The 22019-nt window shown below is 42.0% G+C and overlaps 1 protein-coding gene across 1 annotated transcript in view; it reads right to left on the bottom strand.

Moving 5' to 3' along the window:
- LOC149311602 (uncharacterized) overlaps nt 1-19905 on the bottom strand; it is a 56136-nt gene extending 36231 nt beyond the window's left edge. Inside the window, exons 1-9 of the mRNA XM_089526592.1 lie at nt 19898-19905; nt 15629-15673; nt 13632-13667; nt 12849-12884; nt 9578-9634; nt 8097-8168; nt 7013-7084; nt 4805-4840; nt 369-449 (exon numbers count right to left, since the gene is read on the bottom strand). Of these exons, the coding sequence (XP_089382718.1) occupies nt 369-449; nt 4805-4840; nt 7013-7084; nt 8097-8168; nt 9578-9634; nt 12849-12884; nt 13632-13667; nt 15629-15634 (396 nt within the window). The 5' untranslated portion in view covers nt 15635-15673; nt 19898-19905. The remainder of the gene's footprint in view (nt 1-368; nt 450-4804; nt 4841-7012; nt 7085-8096; nt 8169-9577; nt 9635-12848; nt 12885-13631; nt 13668-15628; nt 15674-19897) is intronic.
- Between the last annotated feature and the right edge of the window lie 2114 nt (nt 19906-22019).

Genomic DNA, 22019 nt, shown 5'->3' on the forward strand with positions numbered 1-22019 from the left:
GGGTTCAGCACCTCAGGTAGCTCCTTTAAAGTTCAGACTAAAACCCAGAGTGGATTTACCACCTCCCTTGAATCACAATCACCATCTGCCACGGTTTGGAAACTGAACCCTAGACAGTAGCTGCTGAACTCACAAAAGTACAAGAGAAAAGCCAGCTTTCCTTGAAAAGCAGGAGAAAAAGAAGCTCTTTCTCATTTGCATATGCTCATTTCATCCACATTTAAAACTAATAGTTGGGAAAGTCATGTGTGTTATGGACTGTAACTCCCAGAGTCCCCCCAACCAGCTGATCGGGGGATTCTGGGACTTATAATTTTTTTAAAAAAGGCACTTTCCTCTTAGGGAAACCCCCAACAAACTCAACTCACTGGTTCTCCCTTTTGACCCTGTAGTCCTCTGTCTCCTTTTGCTCCTTTCATGCCGTTCTTTCCGTCGAGTCCTGCTCTTCCCTGTAACAAAACGATTCCATTTTCTTGAGTCTCCAGAAAAAACATGAACGGCTTTTAAGTTTAGCTAGAGAGGTGGACAGACATGCCAAGGCTCCTAATATTTCATCCCACTGTCCCAACAAAGGTTGCCAGATCTCAGGGCTTGGTCTCAAGACTCAGAGCCTGGACTCTCTTCTCCAGTCTTTAGCACGCAGGGGAGGAATTGTAGGGTGAAAATCGCACAATCGTGGGAAGATTTTTCACACACATCGCGATTAAACAGGACTTAGCCCAGGAATAATTTTGGGAAGTGTAGTTGGTTCCCAAAATTCCGTAGCATTGAGTCGTGACAGTTAAAGTGGTGTCAAACCTGATTATTTCTGCAGTGCAGATGCAGCCGTAGTGGGAGTCGCATCCCTATACTAGCTCAATCCTGCAAACAAGTCTCCTGTTTGTGGTACTTAGCAGTTTTATGACTAATATACTGTATCATAACAGGATTCATGCTTCATAATTCTTTTTCTTCCTCCACCAATACGACAAGGGCTGTTTCTGCTTCATTTATCACTGCGCAGTAGCTGCTTCCAGCTACTGATCAATAATCCCTTTTCTAAATGACCATTATTGGCGCTTTTCATATCAAACGTTTGTTTGCTTTTGGGAGTACTTCAGATGAAAATGGCTATGAATAAATGTCGACATCTGTTCTCCTTAAGGCTCGCACAGGACCGAATGGCAGAATCTGCTGCTCTTTTTTGCAAAATTAAAACGACTGTTCCTTTATGTCCTTTAGCATCTTTTTCAGACTACTGCTGCCAGTGGTGTAATGGAGCTTATATTCACAGGATCAAAAAACCAGGACTTTTTGATTAGAAGGAATAATAATGACAACGTGGAAGACAATATCATCCTATATAAGTTTGCCCGAAGTTTAAGATCCACAGAGATTACCTTTCCATCACCCCATTGTCACAGGGAGGGTTGCCAGATCTCAGGGCCTGGCCTTGAGTCCTCATTTTTGCATCTGAGAGAGTCAGCTCCAAGAAGGAGGGCAGGTGCTAATTTCTCCAGTTTTAGGGGGGCTCAGCTCCAGAAAAGAAGAAAGAGCTGGGTGCAAATCTTCAGCTCAGACTGTAGAACAGCAGCTTGCTACAGTTTGCTAGGTCGAATTTATTTGTTACTGCCTCTTGCAAAGTCTGTCTTAGGGGAAGGTCTATGTATTTAGTCAGTCAGCTTCCTCCTTCCCTACCAGTTGTTGTGGGGACACCAGGCCTCACCCTCTACTCTACTCTCCACTTCTTGCCACCTTTTGGCAAGAATCAAGTTGTCTAGAATAAGTGTTCCTTATCCCATCTGGGAACTCAGCACTGTAAGTGGTTTACAAGCCAATTGCCCCCAACAAGCTGGGCACTCATTTTACCTAGCTACAAAAGGATGGAAGGCTGAGTCAACCTTGGAACCCCTGAGATTGAACTCACAACCTTGTGGTTGCAGTACTGGCATTTAACCTCTCTGCCTCCAGTTGCCAACTGCCTCCCAAAGCCGGCTGCAGTGTGAATGTCTGCACACCAGCAGGCTTTGGGAAGCTGTTGGCAACACAATTGCAGAGAGGCGGAGAGGAGCAAACTCACATCCTCTCACTGAGTGGTGACTGCCTGAGAAGTGGAACTGCAGCGGAAAGGGCTAATCACACCAAGGCAGGTATGGAATAGCAACAAGATTAAGAACCTGTTGAAGGGTTTTCCCCATCAGTGCAAAGCTGCACTATGGGAACAAATGAAATGCAAGGTGGCAGCAGGACAGACCTAGTGTTGTGTGATACGTACTGGCCAAGGACACTTCTGTCCTCTTAAAATCCCACTTTTCTAACCTTGTATGATAAAGTCATCAGAGCAAGAGGAAGGCAATGGCAATCTGTAAAAGTTCTTATCGTCAACTGCTCTGCGTGATGCACTTTTTAAAATAAAAACATGCTACTCAGTTTGCGGCGGGGGGGGGGGAGGAAGGTGGGGAGAGAATACAATGAATATATATTTCTCATCCAACAAATGGCTGGAAATTGATGTGAGCCATTAAGAGCAGTTGAATCACAGAGCAATCTATCTGAGGGAGCTGAGCCCATGCACTCGCTGCCTCCTTCATCCTGGGTAAACTCTTTTCAGTCATTAGCTCTGAAGCAGATGCAAGGCCAGATGTAATAGAATTTTTAATACCACTGAAGAAAGATGAACAGGTGAAGGGAGGTGCGTTCCTAACCACTCCATTCCTCCGTCACATTTCATCACTACATTTTTTCAAGCCCATTTGTAGAATCATAGAAGCATAGAGTTGGAAGAGACCCCAAGGGCCATCCAATCCAACCCATTCTGCCATGCAGGAAGGCACAGTCAAAGCACTCCTGGCAAATTGCATTACAGCCTTTTTAGAAACCTCCAAAGAAGGAGACTATACCTCCAAGGCAGTATCTTTCGCAGCTCTCACTGTCAGGAAGTTCTTCCTAATGTTTAGGGGGAATCTCTTTTCCTGTAGCTCGAATCCATTGCTCCATATCCTAATCTCAGGAGCAGTAGAAAACAAGTTTGCTCCATCTTCCAGTCCAGAACAATAAATTCCATGCTCTGGTCCTATCTGTAAATTCCCATCCTAGTAAGTTATCTCATTTTAGGATCGGGTTGACAGCTGAAAACTGGAGAGTGCCTGTGCTTTTAACAGTTGTGTGGACGGTTGGATTTCAGCAGGATCCGCTGGTTGTGCAACCAGGGTCACAAGCAACATCTGCAGAACTTTTCTCTTTTATACAACAGTTAAAAGTACAGGAACCCTCTCCAGTTTTCAGTCTGGTAACCCTGTCAAATCCAGACCACTTTAACTGCCCTGGCTCCAGGCTAGGGAATTCTGGGAACTGTAGTTTTGTGAGATACCTAGTCTTCTCTGTCAGAGAGCTCCAGTGCCACAACAAACTACATTTCCCAGGATTTCCTAGCACTGAGCCAGGGCAATTAATGTGGTGTCAAACTGGATTATTGTTGCAGTATGGATTGGATCCCCATTTTAAAATTCAATATTCAAGTCACTCTGCAGGCTGCCAGTTAGTTTCTGGGCAAGGTAAAAGTGCTGGTTTGCAGATTATTTCTGCAGTGCGGATGCTGCCTGCGTGAGATAGGAAGGGGTGTTGCACGTTTCCAGAGAATTTTCAAATCCATGAATTTTTTCCTTCCACAAATTGCCCCAGCTATTTTGTATGGATGTGTGCAAATGACGGGCTGGAATCCTGTACCAGCGATTTAGTTAAGTATATATAACTAAGTAACCCTCTTCTGTCCCAACTCTCCCTAAACCTGATGAAAATGTCATCATTCAACTGTATTCCGACCACCAGCAGAATGGATCTCCATCTCTCTAGGCTACTGATCCTGGGTCAAGAAAATGGGGTGGAAGTTACAATTGTGGCAACAGTGTCATCAGTGTGACTAAGTAAGCAATTGTGAATACGGAATAGTTACAGATGAGTTAATCTAAGTATCTGTTTTGTTTTCATGATTGCTGCTTAGTCATGCTTGTGACACTATTGCTAAAATCCTGACTCCATTCTTTCAATGTACTTTACTAAGCATGGGGAGAAGGAGGTTTATTATGCCAGGTATTGGAATGCAGGTGAATGTTATTTCCACCAGGTTTTTGGGGACAGAGGGAGGGTGGGCCAAGAGAGGTTATTTAGTCATAAATACCTAAAGGCACAAAATCCCATCTGATTTTGGAAGCAGGGTCAGTTAGTACTTGAATGGAGGTCATCAATGAATACCAAGTGCTGTTGGCTATATTTCAGAGAGTGGAACTGGGAAAACCACTTCTGAGTATTCCTTGCCTAAGAAAAATCCTGTGAGGTCACCATAAGTTAATAGGCAACTTGAAGGCATACACACACACAATGACACACACACACACACACACCCCTAAGCTATCTAAATACCTTGAAGGCACCGGATCCCATGTGATCTTGGATGCGAAATCACCAACAAATCCCAGGTGCTGTGGGCATTTCAGATGCAGGAACTAGCAAAACCACCTCTGAGTGTTCCCTGCCTAAGAAAATCTTATGAAAATCCTGGGGTCACCATAAGTTGGCAGGCAAACTGAAGGCACATGGACACACACACACACACTTAACTAATTAAGTGACACAGGATTCCAGCCAATATTGGTGATGCCTTATTATCAACTTGTAGTTTTCAGAGTCAGAGACACAGCAGGGATGCGGTCCTATGGCACTTGGGTCACAAGTGGTCTCTAAGGCCACTTCTGAGGAGCTGCAGAGTCCTGCAGCATCCTTCAGCCCCTGGTAGAGTAAAAGACTATGCAGATATATGCCAACTCACAGCAAATCCAGGTAGTCCAGGCTCTCCAATTTCACCCTGTAAGAAAAGCGAAAATAAGCCAACCATCTGAAATGAAACTGGAAACTGGGGAATTCTCTTGCACCTGAAGAAAACTTCCTTCAGTTTCTCTGTTTCTCATTAATTCCCTATTTTACCATGCAGTATTACTGAAGAAAAGGCCCTAAATCCCAACGGCTAGAGTAGATCCATTGAGAAGAGCAATTGGACTGAGGCCAATGTAAAACACAATGTTCTCTGATTGTTGTTTGGAGTGAGAGCCAGCATGGTGTAGAAGTTTGGGCTCTGGAAAACCAGGGTCCAAATCCTCACTCAGTCTTGGAAACCCAAAGAGTGACCCGGGGCAAGTCACACTTTTTCAGTCTCAGAGGAAAGTGATAGAAAACGTCTATCTGTCTGAAGACATTTTGTCAAGAAAAACCCATGATAGCTTCATCTTAGGGCAGGACACGGAGTTGAGATTGCCTTGGTCGCCTTAGTCGATGATCTCCATCTGGGCATCGATGGGAGAAGTGTGACCCTGTTGGTGCTCTTGGATATCTCAGCGGCTTTTGATACCATCGACCATGGTATCCTTCTGGAACGCCTGAGGGAATTCCAGTGGCTCCATTCCTACCTCTCAGGCAGATTCCAGATGGTGATGCTGGGGGACAGATGCTCTTCTAAAAGAGAGCTGACATCTGGTGACACTCAGGGTGTCATTCTGTCCCCCTTGCTGTTTAACATTTACATGAAATTGCTGTGGGGGGGGGGGATCATCCAGAGATATGGGCCGTAGTGTTATCAGTACGCTGATGACACCCAAATATGGTTATCTATGTCACTGACTGCTGCAGTGACTAAGGATGGCATCTCTCATCTGGATGCCTGCCTTGAGTCGGTAATGGGCTGGATGAGGGAAAACAAACTCAAACTGAATCCAGAGAAAACAGAGGTACCTGCAATAGGTAACCCAAGTCCAGGGACGGAGATTTGTCAATCAGTCCTGGACGGGGTCACACTTCACATAAAGGATGAAGTTTGCAGCTTGGGAGTACGCCTGGACTCGTCCCTACAGTTGTCATCTCAAGTGGATGCGACAACCAGGAGTGCTTGGTACCAACTTCGGTTGATACGCCACCTGGACCAAAAGAACCTTGAAGCAGTGGTACATATGCTGGTAATCTGTTGTCTAGATTTCTGTAATGCACTCTACATGGGGCTACCCTTATACCAAGTTCGGAAGCTTCAATTGGTTCAAAATGTGACAGCCAGACTTGCCACCATTTCTTCCAGGTTTAACCACATAACACCTGTGTTAAAATCTCTTCATTGGCTGCTGATTTGCTTCCGGGCGCAGTATAAGGTGTTGGTTGTTACCTTTAAAGCCCTACATGGTTCGAGCCTGAGGTACTTGCAGGAACGCCTACCTCCCTACATAATCCACCCTGCACTCAGAACAACTGGGAAGAATCTGTTAGAGCATCAGTCAATCAGACTTGTATCAACTTCCCAAAGAGCTTTTACTGTAGCTGCTCCGAAATTGTGGAATAGTCTTCTGGAAGCGATCCATCTTATTACCTCCTTGGAAGCATTTAAGAAGGCACTTAAGATGGATCTCTTCCGGTGAGCTTACCCACCTGATCTTGTCTAAGAGACATCGCTCCACTCCTTGATCATTGTATAATTTTATTGTCACTGTCACTTGACAATGTGTTAGTTTTTAATAGAATTATCACTGTTATTGTATTTTATTAATGTGTTTGTATGTAGTTTTTAGATTGGAATCCCCCTCGATCCATCTGAGAGAGGTGAGAAAATATAAATATATTATTATTATTGCTATTATTATTATTATTATTATTATTATTATTAGGGTTGTCCTATCTCTTGAAGGCACACAACAACATGTATATAAGACTAGGGCTTGGCTGTTTGTTGCTGCATGCCTTCCAGTCATTTCCAACTTGGATCTTCTTGGGAAGATTTGTGCAGTTTGCCTTCCTCTGGGACTGAGACTGAGAGAGTGTGACTTGCCCAAGGTCACCCAAAGGTTTTCCAGGACTGAACAAGGATTTGAACTCTGGTCTCCAGAGTCATGGTCCAACACTCAGACCACTACACCATGCTAGCTCTGTACAGGCTTAGTTTCCATACAATTATACCTGTCCAAGGCAGGTCACAGGTGAACACTTGAACCATGGTACTGACCTTCTGACCCACTGGCCCTCTTGTGCCAAAAAGACCCATGACTCCTTTTGACCCAGCTTCTCCTTTCACACCCTGGAGGAAGAAAAGAAAGGAGGAGGAGACACATGGAGACAGGTAATGTCAAAAACAGATAAAAGCTGGGGAAATGGAAGCTGACAGAGCACATTTCATCAAACAGTTAAACAAACTGCATAAAATCAGTGTTTTCATTGCCTGCACAGAGCACGCAGAAGGTGCATGCAATGGGCATTTAAAGTATCCAAGGGACTGCACAATCTATGAGCTATTGATTGAAAGGACAATAAAGACCAAGGAAGCTTCCAGATTTGGGAATAAGGGAGCCAAACCCGGTTTAGGTGAATGAGCTTGAGCAAACTCCCTAGCCCAACTGAGTTCAGTTTAAGGTTACATCTATTTATATCCTCCGTATAAGTGTGTTCCATAAGGCTGTTACTAGTATTCAATGTAACCTCCTTGGAGCATAGACATATCTTATGTTCCTCTATAAAGATAGGTGTATCTGCAGTGGAAGAAATCATGCAATTTGACACCACTTTAACTGCCAAGGCTCCTCCTACAGAATCCTTGGATTTGTAGTTTTGTGAGGCACCATCGCTCTTTGGCAGAGAAAACTAAAGACCTTCTAAAACTACAGTTCCCAGGATTCCACAGGATGGAGCTTCAGCATTTAGAGTGGTGTCAAGTGGCATTATTTTCACAGTGTAGATGCAACCTATATCAGTGAAGTGGAGGCTGATGGTGACTATGTGAATGGGGCACTCAAACTACTCCAGCCTTTAAAAGGAACTCTAAAGGAGCTGACTCTCAAATAGATCCATTACCTTGGACAAGTCCTTCAAACTTCACACTAAAACCCAGATCAAACTCATGAATATACTGACATTGGGCTATAGGTATCCTCCCCTGCAGGAGGGGCAGGAAAGCACTTTAAGGGAGTTGGCTATATATCCTTACCAACTTCCCTGTCCCAGACTGGATGGCATCCAGTATGGGAATGAAGCCAGGCCCTCAAAACTTTCCAAAGGTCTCTGTAGAACCTAGTAGCTTGACAAAACACAGGTACCTTTTCCCCTGCAGGTCCATCTTCTCCTTTCTCACCCTTGTCTCCATCAAACCCTGGAGGGCCCCTTTCACCCTGAATAAAAATCAGAAACGATTATGGTACATTCTTCACCTGGTCGAGGGAAATCTGTATTAGAACTCCTTTTTTTGATTCTACATTGAAGAAATGATGCAGTTTGACATCACAGTTTGTTGAATGTCCCACATTTTGTGGTGTCTTGTCCTCTTTTGCAGTTATGACATCTGGTCACCTTATGCCTGGCCCTGACAATTTGCATCAAGATCAGCAACCTTTGAAGAAATAATGGAACATGCTTCCAGGGAATTCAAACTTAGGCTTATTCAGTGACTGGTGTGCGTTCCATGTCTGTGGGGCAGTGCAGCCATACAAAGTTTCTATTTGACCTTTATGTGAGCTGACCAAGGTGCTGAACATAGTTTTGGATATGGTTCAGCACCTTGGACAGTTCCTTTAAAGTACAGAGTAAAACCTGGGCCAGACTCACTGCCCCACTGACTTTGGATTCACTGCTGCCTCTGCTTTGTCATATCCTAACTGCTAAGGCAGCCGACAACATTTTAAAAGTTAACTCTGAAAAATACGAATATAAGGTAGTCATATCATGCAGAAAGCTCAACAAATCACTAAAAGCAGTAAAAAGAAACATCACCGGGAAAGAGGAGCATTAAAAATCAGATTTCATTAAAAGCTAAAGAGAATCCGAAATGTCAGGGATTGCTGCCTGAACTTCTATTAATTCCAATTTTAAATGTTTAAAAGGACTGTTCTTCCCTCCTCTCTGCACAATTCTAACACAGCTGGAAACATTTCTTCCTCCTATACTACCACCAGAACCACATACAGTTTGGATGTGGATGAATGGGTCTCTCTCTCTCTCTCTGTCCCCATCTCCACAAATGATATATCCTAGAGGCTTTGTAACTGGATCTTGTAGCACCTCTGAGATGAAAAAGAGAAAGGAAGGAAGGAAGGAAGGAAGGAAGGAAGGAAGGAAGGAAGGAAGGGAGGGAGGGCTAGGTAAGCTTTTGTAGAGTCAGGATCTAGCCACACTGCAGAATTAAAGCAGTTTGACACCACTTTAACTGCCACAGCTCTATTCTACAGAATCCTGAGATTTGTAGTTCGATGCCATCATATTCGTCCTGGTCTGTTGGAGATCTCTTGTGCGGAAGTCACACAATGGAATGTCAATAAAAAAGGAAAATGGAGACGTTATTAAAGATAAGGAAGTGGGCAGGAGTTGAATATGATAAAAATTATAAGACATTTTAGAATAATTGATAGCTACATAAGGTTTGAATTGTGGATAAGCAATATTAGATGTACGTTTGATTATTGTTTGAGATTTTATTGTGAAAATTAATTTTAAAAAATTAACAGCAAAAATAAAAACTCTCTTACGTAAAAATAGTTGCCAGGAGCCTCTGCCTCCTAAGAAAAAGCAAATGGCCAACACTTACTGGATCTCCTTTATTGCCTTTGTAGCCTTGAGGTCCAAAGATCGTCATGGGATCTCCCTAAGGTATAAAGAGACGAGAGAGGAGTCTCTGTGTTGTGCATTCATTTATGAGCCAGAGCTAAAAGTAAAGCCAGAGGCAAATAATAGGCAAATCATGCTTTTAACCAGCAAAATGCCCATCACTATGACATGTTGCATGTAGCTATGTCAGAGCTTGGAACTAACACATTTTAAAGTACCATTCATATTGATGCTTGTTACTTTTGCACCCAAGAACAACCAGCAATATTACTTTTTCATAATTTAAAGGTAACAAAAAATAATGCAATATTCCATCCCTTTTTAATACATTGACTGGAATCCTGTTGGTGTAATATACCTGTGTAAGGTCCCTTACACATTCAATTCTTTCTTTCTTTTCTTTCTTTCTTTCTGCTTATTTTGTAACAGGTATACAGTCAGCTCTTCAAATCCATAGATTCTGCACCCATAGATTCGAACATCCACTGCTTGAAAACATTCCCAAATTCGTCCCCGGTCCAATAAATTCCCAAAACCAAACTTTGATTTTGCCATTTTATAGTAGGGATGCCATTTTACTATGCCATTGTATTGCATGGGACTTGAGCATCCATGAATTTTGGTATTCATAGGGGGCCCTGGAACCAAACCCCAGTGGACACCAATGGTCTGCTGTATTCACTTCATGGATGTGTTAGTGGAAACACATCCATGAAGTGAATACAGGGAGACTGGGCAATTGAAGAGATAGGGAGATCCTAATTATTGGCCATTCTCTTGTTGGTATATCATACACATATATTAAACAAATGGGTATAATATTTGGGGGTTGTTATGTAATCAGTACATTCAGTTCATAGTTGCATAAGCTGAGTTTCCCCAGATTAATCATTTTATATAGATCTAAATTCTATCATCAGTCCTGACTAGTGGAGAGCCATTGAATCTTTTGGATTGGCCGATGCGTTGCACAACCAACAATTGACTGTATGCGTCTACTCCAGTTGGGACTCATCAACAGGATTCCAGGCACGTAGTTGCACCTTCTTGGATGGCGCATTATCATTTATCGGTGTCTTCACATTGCAAAACAGGACAAGTATCAAGCCCATGGACAGACACAACATCAGTTGCACAATGTTGGTGTTCCGCAGAAGGGTGGTGTAACACAGCCACTGTTTAACTATCCTTTTCTCATGGTCACTGTTTCTTTCTTCAAACAAGTAGCCACTCAACCTTCCTTATTATCTTCTCTGCTCTTTCATACGCCTATCCCCTGCCTTAAGAGCAACCATTACTCAATAGTTATAGCCCTAGTATTCACTTTAACTGTCATGGAATCCTGGGGCTTGTAGTTTGGTGGGGCACTAGAGATCCCTGACCAACCATTTTAAATGCCCCTCTCTAAACTACAAATCCCATGACTCCATAAGATGGAACCATGGCAGTCAAAGTGGAAACACAGTGCTATAACTGCACAGGGTGAAAGTCCAAAGGTGTGTCTGCACTGTAGCAATGATGCAGTTTGACCGCACTTTAACTGCCATGGCTCCATCCTACAGGATCCTGGGATTTGTAGCTTTGTGAGGCTACACAAAGCTACAGGCACTCTTTGGCAGAGAAGACAAAAGATCTTGTGAAACTACAAATCCCAGGATTCCATAGGATGGAGCTACAGCACTTAAAGTGCTGTCAAACTGCATTATTTCTACAGTGTAGATGCTCCCTTAGAACCAGAAACTGAACCTGCTGGGCCCAGGATGGAGAGGGTTTGCTTGCAATTGGTAACCAGCTCTTCTTGACTTACAAAGCAATTCAGTTGAAAAGAAGGACAAACAGTCCCCCCTGGTTTGGTCTTCTGAAACAGACGAGGCAACAATAAATGATGTCTAAAGTTAGAAAATACTGCAGTCGATGAACGTCCCTGACTTAATGATCTCTCCCATGCTGTTTAATCCGCCTCCTTACTGCCATGTTTTATTCACACTTCCTTTCTGAGAGGGCATTACTGATTCCTTTATGATGGAAAAAGGCTCTTCCTCCAGTATGAGACGATCCAGAATTAATTTGCCGCTAGCTCAGGTGGCCTTCTTTCTTTGAAAGGTTTTTCTTTCAGAGACAAATTGGCCATCAACTTTTAACAGAGCAGGATTCAAAGGAGAGCAGTCCGCCTCTCCATTTCTGTCACGCTGTTTCTGGTGAGAGGCCAACGTGGCAGGACTTTGATTCTGGGTAAATGGAAGCAACCGGGTTATTCCTCTCTACCAGGGGCAAGACGATATAAGGACGACACTGCAAAGCCTACACTTTTCCAGGCAACTCTGGGACAAAGGATTGTTATATGTTAATAATCATGTAACACACAAACAAACACACACACTTGCCCTGGAATCCTGTTGGTGTTTTATACTTACCCATGCATTTGCACTTTTTGACTATGGTGCAATAGAAGCATTCAGTTCATGGTTGTTCTTTCATGCATCTGCTGTTTTTGTGGGTCTCCCCCCCCCCCCCAGAAAATTTAATGCACCCCTGAATTTTGGGAAAACAATATATTTGTAGTGGCAAATATCTCAGCAATGTATCAGTTTGATTCGTCTATAAGGATTTTGATCTTTGTAAATTCCAGCATGAACTGAGCTGATACACACCTTCCAGAATAATATGCAGATTGGAATTTAGCTATTCATTATATGACAGTCAATTACTGTATATACTCATGTATAAGTCTAGAAATTTAGGTCAAAAAATTGACCCAAAAAACCTGAGTCGACTTATCCACGGGTCAATGTAAGTACTGTACTTTAACTCTTATTTAAAAGAATGAACCATCCCCTGGTGAAAAGCAAGAGTATAATCTGTCCTGGAAGCACTGACCCCTCTACTCTCTCATCCATCCAACCTTAAGAATGAGTACAAAGAGTTACGTCTGCTGGAATTTTGGAAGTTCGTTGACATTGTTTTGCTTCGATTCATCCTTTAGATCCTTTGTTATATGCCCCTAAGTTTTACCCTCAACTTATCCATGGGTCATATCAAAATCCATAATTTTGGCACCCAAACCTGCCCTCGACTTATACATGAGGTTGACTTGTAGTCAAGTATATATGATAACTGGAATCTGAAAAATCGTTCCTCTGGGCTATACTTTTCAGAGTCCCTCAGCAGCTGGGCCACTGAAAAATTTTCCAAACTCTGGATTTTATCTCTTCCCTCATCCCATGGTGTTAACTCCTTTGAGAACCCCTTACCCTTTCTCCTTTGGGTCCAGGAAAGCCAACATCACCCTAAAACAAACAAATACAATTTAAAAAGTGCCAGTGAAAATGAAGGAATCGTTCATTAATACTTTCATTGCACCTGAGTCTTTGGTCTTTAAAAGATCTGGCTCCATGTCAGGAGACAACCACAGTCATCCTGATGGAGGAAGGAGTGCCAATAGCTGTTCAAAACCCTAAGGCAACCACAAACCAGATTCATGGGCTTTTATTAGACAAGAGTCCCTGACTGCATCTACAATGCTGAATTAATGCAGTGTGACACTGCATTACCTGCCATAGCTCAGTGCTATGGAATCCTGGGATTTGTAGTTTTGTGAGAGAGTTAACCTTCTCAGTCAGAGAGCTCTGGAGCCACCACAAACTACAAATCCATAGGATGGAGCCATGACAGCTCAAGTGGTATCAAACTGCATTAATTCTGCAGTGTGGCAGCAGCCCATGACAATGCAGTCCTCAAACCTCTAACAGTTACCCACCCTTGCCCCAAACACTATACCAACTGATTCTAGATGTTGGATTTGATAGACTTTTGATCAGATCCATCAGGAATGGTCTCATGGTAACGTATGCCCATTGCTATGTGTAGGCTGGAAGGATAGGATGTGTTAGATAACCACCACACCAATGTGCTTTTAAAAGAAATAGGGCATAATGGCTCAGATCCAAGAAGACTGGAGAAGAGGATCAAGTCTGCATGGCTGCTCCCCAATGACGACACCCCAGCCTTTGTGCAGAAAAAGGTTCTCCGCTTACCTTTTCACCTTTCAGGCCCACAAGGCCAATCTGTCCCTGGGAATACATAAAAGAGATCATTTCAATAGGAAGCAGCAATTTCTAAGATGATTGACATTGTCTCTCCAGGGTCCGGGGCAGAACGAGAGAGCAAGCAATGGCGCAGCTCAGCATTGGACTTAAAGCTCTTACAAGGATATTCCTAGTGGACAGCTCCAGTGTAAATGAGGTGGCAAAGCTACTCTCGGTTTTAGTCTGAACTCTAAGTCTGAACTTGCAGCTGGCCTTAGCTGCAAGGAAAAGAGAAATGACACAACTTTAATTGCCATGGCTCCATCCTACAGAATCCTAGGATTTGTATTTTTGTGGGGAACCACAAAACTTTGGCAGAGGAGGAGAAAGATGATTATGATGATGAAACAAGGAAGATAACAAGTGGGGAAACAGTGACAAGAAGCCAAAGCTAAATACTACAACTGAATGTTTTAATGTGGAAGAACATCAACATTTAACACATTGAGAGAAAGTAATGGATCAACCCTGTTTGCTGTTTGCTTGTCTATTGTTGTTTGTTTGTTTGTTTGTTTTTATCTACTGTTTAAATTGCTAATTACCTTTTAACATGTTTTAAAATGTAAAATGTTTAATCCTATTTTAAGGGAAGGATGGTTGGGGGATATGATTTGTATAATTTTTAAAGCTGTAAGCCACTCCAATTGCCTGAGTGCAGATGGGGTGGGATATAAATAAATAAATAAATAAATAATATAATATAGTTTATTTGTAACCCGCTTTTCCAAAATTTTGATCAAAGCGGCAAACAATTATATATAAAAAACATTCCAATAGAATCAATCAAAAACAGCATTAAAAACAACACAATGATACTAACAACAAAAGGGCCAGATAGAAGGAGAAGTCGAGATATACATTCCAGGGTCATCAATGAAGAGGGGTAAAGAAAAAAATGATTTTTCACGGTGGGAAGGCTTGGGAAAAGAAATATGTCTTCAGGTTCTTTTTAAAAAGAGCTAAAGATGTGGTGGAGCGGAGCTCATCTGGGAGACTATTCCAAGATCTTGGGGCCATGATAGAGAATGCCCTCTTTGAGGTCCTCACATAGTGTGTCGCTGAGACCTCCAGCAATTTCATCCCTGTTGACCTGAGTGTGAGAGGCGGTCCTCCAAGTACTCAGGGCCCAAGCCATTTAGGGCTTTATAGGTCATTACCAACACCTTGTATTGAGCCCAGAAGCGAATAGGCAGCCAATGAAGATCTTTCAAGATGGGTGTTATATGGTCAGACCTGGAACAACCAGTGACCAATCTCGCTGCCATATTCTGCACTAACTGTAGCTTCCAGGTTTGGTACAAGGGTTGCCCCATGTAGAGCGCATTGCAGAAATCCAATCGAGAGGTTACCAGAGCATGTACTACAGTTTCAAGGTCCAAGTAGGGACGCAGCTGGCGTAAATGTCGTTGTTGTTGTTGTTGAATAATGATGGAAATCATTTGGGGCTAAAGAGTTTCTAAAGCACATAAAGTATATCTTCAAAGGATTGTAAGAGCTCCATGGTTGTAATGTCCTTTGGGAAAGAGGGTTGACATAATTTAAGAGGAGTAACAATTTTTCTTCAAATGATCTATTTGATGCTTGTAGTGTGTTCATTTTCATTGCCAGTTTTTCCCATTAATAAAGTGTTCCATCCATGGTTCCACCATTTAGCTACAGTCTCTTGTCTTGATTTTGTAAATTTACAAATCCCAGGATTCCACAGGATGGAGGAACAGCACATAAAATGGTGGTGTCAAACTACATTATTTCTACCATGTAGATGCAGCCCTAGAATTCTCTGCTAAACAACTTCTGTATTCATCTGCATGAAATTCTAAGCCCTCCATCAAACTGCAAATCCCAGGATTGAGTAGAATAGTCCTATAGCAGTTAAAGTACCATGGAATGGATATAACTGTGTACTGCAGACAACCTTACATATAAGGCTGATTCTTATATCTTACCATCATGCCAACGGGGCCACGAACACCCACAATTCCTTCTTCACCCTGTTAAAGAAAAGTTACAGGTATAATAAGTGGTTCTATGAAAATGGTGGTTCCATGAGCTCAATAAACATTAAGTTGTGAGGTTCCGGATAAAGTGAATATGGCTTGCAGTTTGGTCAGCCGACTGGAACATCAAGGCCTCAATGTTATTGACTGATCCCAACCAGAGTTGACCTATTGGTAGAGTAGACACACAAGGAAGAGTCAATCAATGGGATTTACTGACATCTTGGGTCTCCTTATTGAGTGATCAGTAAGGTTCAGGCTGAAATGTGATATGAAACCATTATCCTGAACAAAACATCTGGTGATGGATTGGAACTCGGTCACTCATTGGAGATTGCCTTCCTTTGAGATCAATGACGGCTAGTGCCTTTCATAGGAACAAGGGCAATGAGCTTAAGTTTCAAAGAAGCAATCCAAGGATCTGAACCCAAAATAGGTTTAGCACCATAGAAAGTCCCTTTAAAGTTTGGCTAAAACCCAAAACCTAAAACTGAGGAGGAGGCCACCAGCCACATAGTCTTGCCATTCTGTAGGACTATAGGAGATTGCCTGGCATTTGTACTTTAGATATCAGAAGCTGCTTGGTCCAGACATCTATGACGTGTCTGGGTACATTTGGTACTATTGATTCTTTACCTGGTTGATCACTTTTTGGCCCACGAAGGAGCCTCCAAAGTTGATACATCAAATGTGCGGTGCATGTTTGCAGATACATACATGCCCGGAATGCTTTTTGAGCTCTGGGAAACCAAGGTTGAAATCCTCCCTTACGTATGGAAACCTGTTGGGTGATCTGGAGCAAGTCACACTGTCTCAGCCTCAGAGGAAGGAGTGGCAAACCTCCTGTGTAGAAATCCTGTTAAGAATACTCTATGAGAGAGGGTGAGTACAGTGTAAGGTTTTGGGATTAGGATTCTAAAAGACCAGAGTTTAAATCCTCTCTCAGCCATGGAAATCTTGCACATGTTACACTCTCTCTGAATAAAGCATGCCAAGGAAGTCCTATGATAGGGTTGCCTTACAATAAATCAAAAATGACTTTAAGGTGCACAACTACAACAGCAACAGCAACAAATGTTTTTGTCTTTCAACAGGGATTTCAGCTAGGCTTTTAAAATCACAGTGTTGTTGTTTCTGTGGCTGTTATATGCCCTCAAGGTGACTCCAAGCCTCCAACTTATAGTAACTGCATCTTAAGGCTTTCCTGGTAAGAGGTGTTCTCAGGGGCATTTGCCATGGTCGTCTTGCAAAGCTGAGAATGTGTGAGTTGCCCAGGGTAACCCAGTGAGTTTGCATGGCTGAACGAGGATCTGAACCCTGGTCTCCCTAGGTCCTAGTCCAAAACTCAAACCACAATGCCACACTATCTCTCAAACCATACCTAGAGATCTCCATTGGGTGACCTTGGACAAGTTACACTGTTTGCAGATGGATGGATATTAGGAGAAATTTGCACAGGAAAAAAAAGGTACAAATTGGTATGTAAACTTAAAATGTGGAATTTGATGCTAAAGTAAACACACACATGAACATACCCCCCCCCCCCAATTTAAGGCTGGCAAAATGATAAAGGGAAGAAAACAAAAATTGGCATCTCCACCCATCCCCGCCTTTTATTCTATGAAAAATCTTTAAATGAATCTAATAGAACGATGGATTAAATGTTGCAGCTCTTGCTCTCCTATCTGTCAATGTATTGACTGACGCACTCCCCTGCCTTATCTTTATAGGGCAATGTTATATATAGTCATGCATGTCTTATTTTACCCAGTCAATAAAACTGTGCCGTCGCCTGGAATAAAGCAATGTCCCTTTCAAGCCATAATTCAAACCAGTAAACAAAATTCCCCATGGAGTGCTCAATGCTTTTGATGTTAGCATGTAGTGAATCCACCCTTGGTTTTATTCCAGACTTTAGAGCCAATAATGGCTTCCATGTCTGTAGGACAGTGATTCCACTCCAAAGTTTAGCTTGATTATCAGAGGAGTTATCCAAGGTCCAGAATCACATTTCCCCAAAGGTCCAACATCTGGAACAGCTTCTTTAATACACTGGTCCCTCCACATTCACTGGAGTTAGGGATGAAGAACTCCCAACCAATATTAAAAAAACACTATTCTTTTTACCTAAGAGAACATCTCTCTAGGAATCTCCAGGTCCTCCAGTACAACTCTATGATCAACATCTGCCAGAGATTGATCATGGAATCATGCTGGAGAACCTACAAATGGCAAGAGCAGTGTTTCCTCTAAGAACTTCTAGGTTCTCCAGCATAACTCTATGGTCAACCTCTGGTAGAGTTGCACTGGAGGACCTAGAGATTCCTAGAGAGAAAATATTAATCAAAACTGTAAATAATAAAATCTGCAAAAGTCAAAGCCACAAATGTGGAAGGCCAATTGCAATCAGATTAAAACCTGGAATAGATGCACCACCTCAGTGATATAGAACCAACAGGCCACTGGCATTAGATGGACACTTTTAGGCATGAAATAATCACATTCTCCCCTGACACCTCAATCTAAATGAAGATCATTTTTGACCAAATCCATCCGACTGCTTTTTCATCACAATAAAAGTAGGTAGTTAATCCGTGCTTTAAATAGACATGAATATGAGAATGCATAGGTTGGCACTTTCCTTGGTAATATCCCCAGCACCAAATTCCTGCCTTTTATTTAAAAAATTAACAAACTCCAGTTATTACGATGCAAAAATCTCTTCTCCTCCTCCCCTTCCCTCTCCCCAAAACGGGTTCACCTGGATTTGAAACAGATGTTGACATTATGACTTTGTTAAGTTTTAGGTCCCTAGTGTCTCCCTGAATTTGTGAGCAAGCCTTCTGTCATCCAACAGGTTGATACAAAAAGGGTACCAGGCAATAAATATCTATCCACAAGCCACTGTTGTTTCCAGAGCAATTCTAGTCTTGGCGTGCAATCTCATGCGGTGTTTTTATAGTGTGTTGTTTCATGCCTTCAAGTCATTTCCAACTTATGGTGACCCAAAGAGATCCTATCATGGGGTTTTCTTGGCAAGACTGGTTCAGAAGAGGTTTGCAATTGCCTTCCCTGAGGCTGAGAGTATGTGACAAGCTCAAGATTACCAAGTAGGTTTCATGGCTGAGCCTGTAATCGAACTCTGGTCTCCAGAGTCATAGTCCAACACTCAAACCATTATGCCACACTGGTTCTCCTGTTCTTATGGTGGGATGGCAAATGTGCAGAAAGAAAAAAGCGGGGATAGAGGGGTAGATGGAGTCATACGAAAATGTATGAAACGTATGACTAAAAGAAAGTTACAAAGGCAACTATAATAGAGCCAGTATTGACAAGAAGGAAGGTAGAATGAATGTAGAGTAATGCGAAGTCGAAGGCTTTCATGGCCGGCATCCATAGTTTTTTGTGGGTTTTTGGGGTTATGTGGCCATGTTCTAGAAGAGTTTATTCTTGATGTTTCACCTGTATCTGTGGTTTGCATCCCTCAGAATTATGCCAGCCACAGATATGGGTGAAACCTCAGGAATAAGCACTTCTAGAACATGGTCACATAACCCGAAAAACCACAAATAACAAATGTAGAGTAGGTTTGTAGAGAGTAAGAGTATATGGAGATGAAGGTGTGAGTAGGAAAGTGTTTGGAAGCATGTAGAAGGATGGATAAACAAACAAACAAACAAACAAATAAATAAATAAACAAACATGATTTATTTATGGCCCATCCAATCACAAGGAATCCGGGTGGGTTCATTTTGTTAGCTTTGGCCCAGCTTTCCAATCTATCAAAGCCATTTTGAATTTTGATCCTGTCCTCTGGGGTATTTGCTACTCCTCCTAATTTGGTGTCATCTGCAAATTTGATAAGTATGGCCCCAATTGTGTCCTACAAGTCATTGATAAAGATGTTGAATAGCCCTGGGCCCAAGACAGAGCCTTGTAGGACCCCACTGGTCACTTCTCTCCAAGATGAAAAGGAGCCATTGAGCACCCTTTGGGTTTGGCCAGTCAACCAGTTACAAATCCATGTAACAGTTACCTTGTCTTGCCCACATTTTAGAAGCTTGTTTGCAAGAATGTCATGGGAACCCTGGAAAAGGCCTTACTGAAATCAAGATATACTATATTCACAGCATTCCCATCATCTATCAAGCTGGTAATTGTATTAAAAAAGAGAGATTAGAAAGCATTGAAAGGTATTGTAGTGATGGGACATCTTACCCGGGGGCCAGGGAAGCCACGCGGTCCTCTTGGGCCCAGTTTGCCAAGACCAGTATCCCCCTGAAAAACAGAAAGAAACCATGAAATTATGCAGTAAAGTCTTTGGATTGTTTCTGGGAAAAGAATGTATTCATTCTAAGACAATGCATTTGACTCAAATGCAGGCAAATCAAGTATTAGACTTTAAGGTCTCTACATGGTACAATCTCGCTGGTTGGTCTGAACTAGAGATGGAAAGAGTATTTGGAATTAGTCTACAAATTGTCAACCCCCCCCCCCACAAAAAAAAACCCTCTGTTTTTCTAATGATGAGAAACCCTTCAGAGAAGGATCCCAGACTGATGAGAATATTCGTAGTTTGGTACTGTCAGATCTTGCCATAGGTTGTGCAGTATTCCTGTCGTCCTAGTGATATGTAATGGCCACATATTATAAAATACTAGATTTTACCATAACCATGTATTATGTATGTAGAATAGGGGTTTTATGAGAAGTGATGGGAGTCACAGTGCTGATTCAAAGATAAAATAATTGCCTGTCTATATAAAGTTTATTTATATAGCACAGTAAGTTTTACACAGCGCTTTACATAATTGTCCAAAGAAAATAAAACTGCCTAAGGCATACAATCTAAAATCACAAGCATGGAATTAAAAATAAACAACTTATCCATTATAATAATTCTAATCTTTATACTATAAAACAATGCACACAGTTAATACACTTAATCTAAACTATCCGAATGCACAGATGCGTGTAGGAAGATATTGGTACTGAGTTTCAAAGGCAATCTCATGGGAAAAGAAAGATGGGGGCAAAAGCAAAAGTGTATGAGGGAGGCAGACAAGCAAGACTGGTCGAAAGATCTTAAATTAAGATAAATCCCATGAAACTGAAAGGCAGGACATTGTTTATGTTATGCATGTGTTTGTAGATAATGGAAGTTCTGTCTGAAGATGTCTTACTTTTAACTTCTCCAGTTGCTGAAATAAAATTTTGCTCTTTGAATATAGAGGACTGATTTACTGAACTGTGAAGATTGGGCAGTTCTGACAGGTACTTATTCTACACAAAATTTGCTGTGCTTCTTTTGCGTAGAAACAGCCTTTTCTATGCAGAAATATAGAAAACTATATAGAAAATGATATCTCTGTGCATAAACAGTAATTACGGCACAGAAAAAGCAGTGTCATGCACACAAAATGGTGCAATTGAGGAATTATTGCATGCAAAATTCACATGTGGGTGATCGGAAGAGGATTTTTCTGCATGGGAAATCATATTGTTATTGAGAACATTATCATCTGTGCAGATTTTTTGGTGCAAAAAACCCATATGTGAATTTTGCATAGAATAAGTCCTGAATTGTGAATAGGCTTGGAAAAATGTGTCATTTTGGAAGGAAGGAAGGAAGGAAGGAAGGAATTTGCTATAATTACTCATTGCTTCCTTTGAGAATAAACTTAGTGAAGAATTACATCCCTCGTCTCAATTAGAGTGGATTCAGTATTGGATGCTGAGTCAACACATAAGTATTGGCAGCCATCTGTGAATTTTCATTTTCTTTAACTCAACAACTCTGCTCAAGTGGCATTAGGTTAGAATCAGATATTGAACAGAACCTTCCCTTTAAGTGTAAGATAGCAGCCAGTACTTACCTTTAAAGAAGTATTCCCAGTAGATTGACTGTTATATTTACTACTAAAGACTTTGCAGTATGGACAACGAGGGATCTGCCGCAGTCACCTGCAACTCTTGTGGGATGTTTCTCTTCTTGCCTACAGAAGTGGAGAACTTCACATGCACCAAGTGCAAGTTGGTAGCACTCTTGGAGGAGAAAGTGCAGCAGCTGGAGTCCAGAGTAGCTACACTTCAGCATATTAGGGAACAAGAGGATTTCCTGGACACAATAGAACTAACCATCTTGGATGAGTACCACGCAGAGGAAGATGCTAGGGTGGAAGAGGTCACTTGCCAAACAGAGGAGGCAGACAGCTGGAGGAATGTCACAAAGAGAAGTAAGCCAAGAAGGAATTGTTCGGGGAGCTTGCAGCTAGAGAATCGATTCGAAGCTCTTTCCCTTATCAAGGAGGATGAAGAAGAGCAGCATGGACAGACTTCA

Source organism: Sceloporus occidentalis, unplaced genomic scaffold, assembly GCF_023333645.1.
Source record: "Sceloporus occidentalis isolate IW3139 unplaced genomic scaffold, rSceOcc1.0.p SCAF_5, whole genome shotgun sequence".
Classification (NCBI taxonomy): Eukaryota; Metazoa; Chordata; class Lepidosauria; order Squamata; family Phrynosomatidae; genus Sceloporus; species Sceloporus occidentalis.